Here is a 6,000-nt window from a genome sequence, read left to right on the forward strand (position 1 = left end):
TAATCCTAATCAATGATGTTTATGTCCCACATCCATGTAAATACAAGCATCTGCCGGTGTTTTCTTCCCAACTTTGACATGAAATGCCATGAGTCTTAATGAGCTCTGCACACTCTCTGATCCTGATGCTGTTCGCAGGATGACGCGGCTCACACATAATCGCCGTAGATCACCCTGCAGCAAGTGGAATCCAACATCCGGTCAGAACGCAGCCCACAATTACATGCAATAAATCATTTTCTGCACGCCACGTCACACTGACAGCACAGCAACAGGAACCTCTAGCGTCACGAAAGATAACTTCTATTCAGTTGAAGCAGTGTTAAAGGAATAGTTTGACATTTTGGGAAATGCACTGCTTCAACTTGTTGCCAAGAGTTAGATGAGAAGATTGATAGACTCTCCTGCCTGTAGACTACTGTAAATATGAATCTAGAGCCAACTGCTGGTTAGCTTATCTTAGCGGAAAGACTGGAAACAAGGTGGAAAAGCTAGCCTGGCTCCATCCAAAGGCTTCAAAACCACCTAGCAGCACCAAAGTTCAATAATTAACACATTGCATTTTGTTTGTTTAATCCATATAAAAACCAAAGTATAAAGAGATTGCGGGGGGGTTATGTACAGGGTTATTTCTTGGCGGAGACCAGCAACTTCTTGGAATCTCGTCTGGTTGCCTGACCAAGAAATAATCCCTGCCACCTGTAAAATGATATTTTTTCTAAAATTGTCAGTTATACACTTCCGCTTTTTGTATGGATCAAAGAAATGAGATATAATACGTTAATTAGTGGGCTTTAGAGGTGCTGGTAGACACACTTTGTTACCTTTCAAGCAACCAGGCTAGCTGTTTCCCCTGTTCCCAGTCTTTTTGGAAGGCTAAGCTAACCAGCGGCGGGTCCCAGCTTCATAGTCACTATACTGACATAAGAGCAGTATTCATTTTCTCATCTAACACTTGGCAAGAAAGCAATATGCATATTTCCCAAAATGCCGAACTATTCCTTTAACCTCATCTTTGTTTGATTTACAGTAAGACACATGTCACCTTACAATCACTCTGCTTTTTGCTCTTGCCCCTCCTTTTCCTTGCCTTTGGATATGACGAACACACTCAAAGCAACTTCTTTTATCCTGTCTTTTTTCCCCACACTATTGGAACAAAACTGTTTCTTCTACAGTAGCTAACAGCGGTGGGAGAACAGTGCAGCCAAAGAAGCATCTGCTACTGCCAGGGTTTAAGGACCTGAAGGATTCAATAAAAGAGGGGTAGGCACATGTAAAAAGGCTGGCAGAGGGGACACAGACCATTAGCTTAATGACAGAATGAGAAATGAGGAATAGGGAGATGAGATTCAAAAGCCAAGCATTGCAAAATTTTCCTTTAACAGGAATCAAGGCGAGTAATCTAGTAAATAGCATGGCAAGGAGAGGCGGAGGGGGGGCTGATGTTTTTGTCGCCACAGGTAGGGAAGGAGAAGAAGGGTAAACAGGAGAGAAAAGGATGCCGATGTCATTAAGTTGGCTAGCCATGACCATCAGGAACGTTAATGCTGTCTGCTGTGCTTTCTTTAAACGCATACCCTTTGCTTTGAACTACTCCTTCTGTGTGAGCATACCTGACTCCTAGCTCCCACTGCGATTATGGACCCGGCACTCGTAATTACACATTTCACAATTTCTGATGTCACTTCAAAGCAACAACAGTCTTGCCACCAAAGCACACACCATGCCTCTGCAGTACAAAGCCAAGCCTTAAGGATTACTGAAGCCACACTTTGTTTTGCTAGCGGTCACTAATTCAATTAATAGAATAAAGCTTTAAACTGACTTGAAAGAAATTCTTCTGACACATGACTGTGCCTTCATCGTTTCCATATTCTGTTTCTAAAAAGCAAAGTAAACTCTATGCAAGTTTAACCTGAATTACTGTATGCAGGTCCTCTTGTTCCTCGGCCTCTATTACGTTTAAAGGATGTACAGCAAATGAGGGGGAGCAATCTACACGATGAGTCAGAGAAGAGGGCTTTGGCAGTGTGTCCCAGAGTAAAGGGAGAATGCACGTTAAAGCAAAACGTCAGCTTCAAGAAAAGAGGAGTCCGAACGAGAGAAAAAAAAAAACCAAAAAAACAAATGCTGTCATTTCAATGACTCTGCAAGGCCCGAGGCAGCCAGATCTCATCTTGATCAAAGCAATGAAGCTTGGCTCAAAATAGATTTACTCCCCAAACCCACATAAACGCCACTTTTGTGCAATCTTACTTTGCCCGATCATAAAATAGATGTGTGTTAGTGCTGACAAAGGTCTGAGTCACCAACACGGGGCTATCGATGACAGAGGGAATTTGAATGTCCACTAAATAATTGTGACAGTTTGCAGAACAAACTACAGCGCTGACAAATCTAAAACTCAGAGCACAGGAGGTCCTCACTCACCAGAGGCAAAGCCTCAAAGGCCTGGAAGTCAGCAGACAAGTGATATTTAATAACCATCGTCTCTGTTTTGTTCACTACATTGGTAGAGACAATCTGAGGTGCTTGTGGACCGTTATGAGCTCAGCATGAGCTGTCTGCGATTTGCGAGCTCAGCTTGACAAGAGTCTCAGGGCACTACCTTTAAAATGGTCTCAGATCATACATTACACAAACCAGATTGGAGAGAAACCTGCGTTGCTGACTGTTTTCAGGGCAGTCTTTGCTCAAAGTTTGTTTATCATTTTACATTTTTACAATTATATGGAGGACTCTCAGCGTGTTAAGTGTAAAACTTCTTTCCTTTATAATGTAGCAGCTACACATTCAGCACAGAAGAGGAATTTCTAGCCGAGCAGATTATTAATGTGCACATCAAAGCAAAAGCGATGCTCTCACCAAACATTCTAATGACATTTGACAATCGCTCTCGTATTTCTGCATCACTGAACAATCAGTTTCTTTTAAGCACTGGTTGCTTTGCATCATTAAAAGCTCACAGTTTTCTTGTATCTGAAGTTCAAGGCAGTCCTGAGACAGTGCTCTTGATGGAGAGATGCTAAGACGTGGCAGCAAGAAACAAGAAACGGGGCCACTGCTCCCACAGGATCCCCTTCCTCTCACTAAAGCTCTGTCTGCCCCTGAATTTAATTAGATTCTGATATCAAGTCTTTTTCTCCTATGCTTCCCTTCCTCTTCAACATGCGTGAAATTGCATGGCACTATCTATTATTTATTCACTCTCATTTGCTTATTGTGTCTTATGGATGCCTTCGTTAGGGCACTTGCAGTTCTGCAGCCTGTGATATGACGCTCTTCTTCATCCCCCTTACTGCTCAGACCCACCTCCTCTGCAGGTCTGAGCCCGACTCATTTGCTGCCGTTGGTTGGGGAGCTATGGATTTTTTTCCCCCCTTTCACCCAATGACAGCACGGTGAGGTGCTATGAGGGCTGGGTGCTAATGAGCTGACTCTGCAATGCTGGGGGAGATGCTCTGTAACACAGGGGGGAATCAGGAGGATGGAGCAGGCAGGGAGGCTCTGGCACAAGGAGAGTCAGAGGGGCCATTATGGCCGTGCCACACAGGGGTTAGAGGGACTCAACTGCACCAGTCCGGCTGAGCCGCGTGTCTCCAAAGTCGGCCATTCAGCCAAACTGAACCCATCATTTAGAGTGGCATCACAAAATGGCATTCTTGACTCCATTTCCTCTACTTTTTGCCCGCTCTGTTTCTGCCGATTTCAAGAAACTGCAGCCAAGGGGGTTATAAGAAAACAGAGATTATTTGATGGATCGCCCACTGTACCAGCTGCACAATGGGATGGACAATAACCACATAACAGGACCCAAGGAAAGGCATGGAAAAAATTAGTTTTATATAATAGCTACTAGCCGATATCCTTGGATGAGAATGTTTTATGTGATGAAACTGAAAGATGTCAAACATTCAAGTTTTAAAATCCACTTCATCCATCCAGGTTTGCTCCGCTATACAACACATGAACTCCTCAAGCGCTGACTCCTTGACACAGGGTTTGTGTAACTGGCTGTATTTTCTTCTCAAGGCCAGCATATACACAGCATGCTGCCAAAGGAACTTGTCTTACAGTGTGGAATTCATGAATTTATAAAATATCACCTCTGTAGAGCTCAAGACGGACAGAAATGCTGGAAATGTGGCAGCAGTGTTGTGGATTCCGACCATAGCTACTGCTATTATTTGTAAAAAAAAATATATATATATATATTTTTAAAGGGTGAATTCATTTGCAAGAAAACTAAGCAGGATAAATATGGGAAGAACACTGTGCATTAGCTAAATGTGTACTCGTACATGTTCACATCATTCCCATTGAGACTTTGTGAAGCAGGGTGAAGTGACATGAACTTGACTGCTTCGCCTGGATTGAGATGTAGCTTCTATAAGCTCCAAACTGCACGAGTTGGACATAAATTATTCTGCTCATTCTGCGTGGACACAAGCGGTGTGGAATGTGGACATGGCTGAAAATAGAAGCACACTTACACGCATGGGTGACTGAAAAGCTGTTGGACGACTCGAGGTTGTCGACGTTGTAGTTGAGGTGGAAAGGCTTTTCAGTGGTGTTTTGGTTGGTGTTGTAGAGTTGGACAGCGAACCTGAACGCGCTGTGCTCCTGCACCGTGGAACGCATGAACAGTCCCCCTTGAAGAGATGAAAACCAAAGATCAGACAACGCTCTCACACTCTGCTCTGCGCCTTTTTATGAGTCTACGGTCAGCTTATATTCAGTGAGGAAGAACTCCATTCGTCCCATTGGAACATAAAGCAGACTGATTGCTATTTCAAAGAACTATCGTGCATTTCTGACCAGAGCGCCTGTGTGCAACTCTTCAGGTCGAGCGGGGGGAACTGACCGTCTCCCGTCCTCCTTATCATGCACTCCACTTATCTTCAGCCACTGATTAAAATGACACAGTCAATACTACATGTAGCTGTAATCTACGTAGTTTTTCAGCGTCTTTAAGCGTGCAGCATCTGTAAAATCAAGTTAGTCTCTATCATTGCGCAGAGCTCCGGCGCTCCGTACGGATCAATCTGGTTTAAAATTACAACCTTGCGTCTCATCTACCCTGAGAAAAGCGTCAATCTGCAGCCGTCTAACACGGCAAAACACTTACCGATATTAATCTGATTAGGAAATCCTGCGAAGGATCTGTCAAGGAGCCACAGTAGGAACAACACCACACGTTGTGCCATTTTCTCCGACCGGTCTGTTCAACTCCTTAAAAGGCTGTGTCTAAGCAAATTCATATGTTCTGGATGAAAGCCGGGCGCGATGGAAATCCAGTGGAAAGAAAAGATGATGGTCGCTCACTGTGCGCCAATTAGGTTCATTGAGGTGCAGCCCAGCTGCAGAGCAACTAAAAGAGAGAGAGAGAGAGAGAGAGAGAGAGAGAGAGAGAGAGAGAGAGAGAGAGAGGAGGGAGGGTTATGCTGGTGGGGAAGAGGTGGGGTGGTGGAGGGGACGGAGGAGCCGATCTGAACTCCGATTGGACCCGTCGCGGCGGGCCAACGTTGGTCAAACTTGATCTGACGTTAAATTAAAAAGCCTCAGCCGCTAGATTACGCCGGCCTGGAAAAAGCGCAGCACTTGTCAATAGTAGCCTTCTGTTGGCCGAATCAATAGAAACACTGCAATCTCAGGTGGCCAATGACTCTGAATAGCACGGCCGCTTCCAGCAGCTGCATGTCTCCAGAACCCGCGGAGAGGCTGCAGGACGCGGGACGAACACGGAGACCAGCGCTCATTCTCCACTCACGGAAAAGTTTGTGTTCACCGGTGCCCATGTTGTGTCTTTTTCATCTATTCGGCTAAAGGACTGCGTGGCTGAGAACACGGTGGCGATTTTAAGGTTAGAGAGGGGTAAAGCAGCAAATGATTGCAAGATGAAAGGTTCAAAACACTCACACACACAAACGTACACACACGCACAGGGTAGATGAGGGTGGAGGGGAGGAAGGGACAGAGAGCCAACAGAGCTGTCTG

At 44.9% G+C, this 6,000-nt stretch overlaps 1 protein-coding gene across 5 annotated transcripts in view; it reads right to left on the reverse strand.

Annotated features, from left to right (window-relative positions):
- The window catches only part of gria3b (glutamate receptor, ionotropic, AMPA 3b), an 83,798-nt gene extending 78,426 nt beyond the window's left edge, over window positions 1-5,372 (reverse strand). For all 5 annotated transcript variants that reach the window (XR_011602203.1, XM_070963456.1, XM_070963455.1 and 2 more), the window contains exons 1-2: window positions 5,132-5,372; window positions 4,497-4,655 (exon numbers count right to left, since the gene is read on the reverse strand). Coding sequence is in view for 4 of the 5 variants with exons in the window: in XM_070963456.1 (XP_070819557.1) it covers window positions 4,497-4,655; window positions 5,132-5,210 (238 nt within the window). In the remaining variant the exon portion in view is untranslated. The remainder of the gene's footprint in view (window positions 1-4,496; window positions 4,656-5,131) is intronic.
- Between the last annotated feature and the right edge of the window lie 628 nt (window positions 5,373-6,000).

The sequence above is a fragment of the Chaetodon trifascialis genome, chromosome 5 (assembly GCF_039877785.1).
Source record: "Chaetodon trifascialis isolate fChaTrf1 chromosome 5, fChaTrf1.hap1, whole genome shotgun sequence".
Classification (NCBI taxonomy): domain Eukaryota; kingdom Metazoa; phylum Chordata; class Actinopteri; order Chaetodontiformes; family Chaetodontidae; genus Chaetodon; species Chaetodon trifascialis.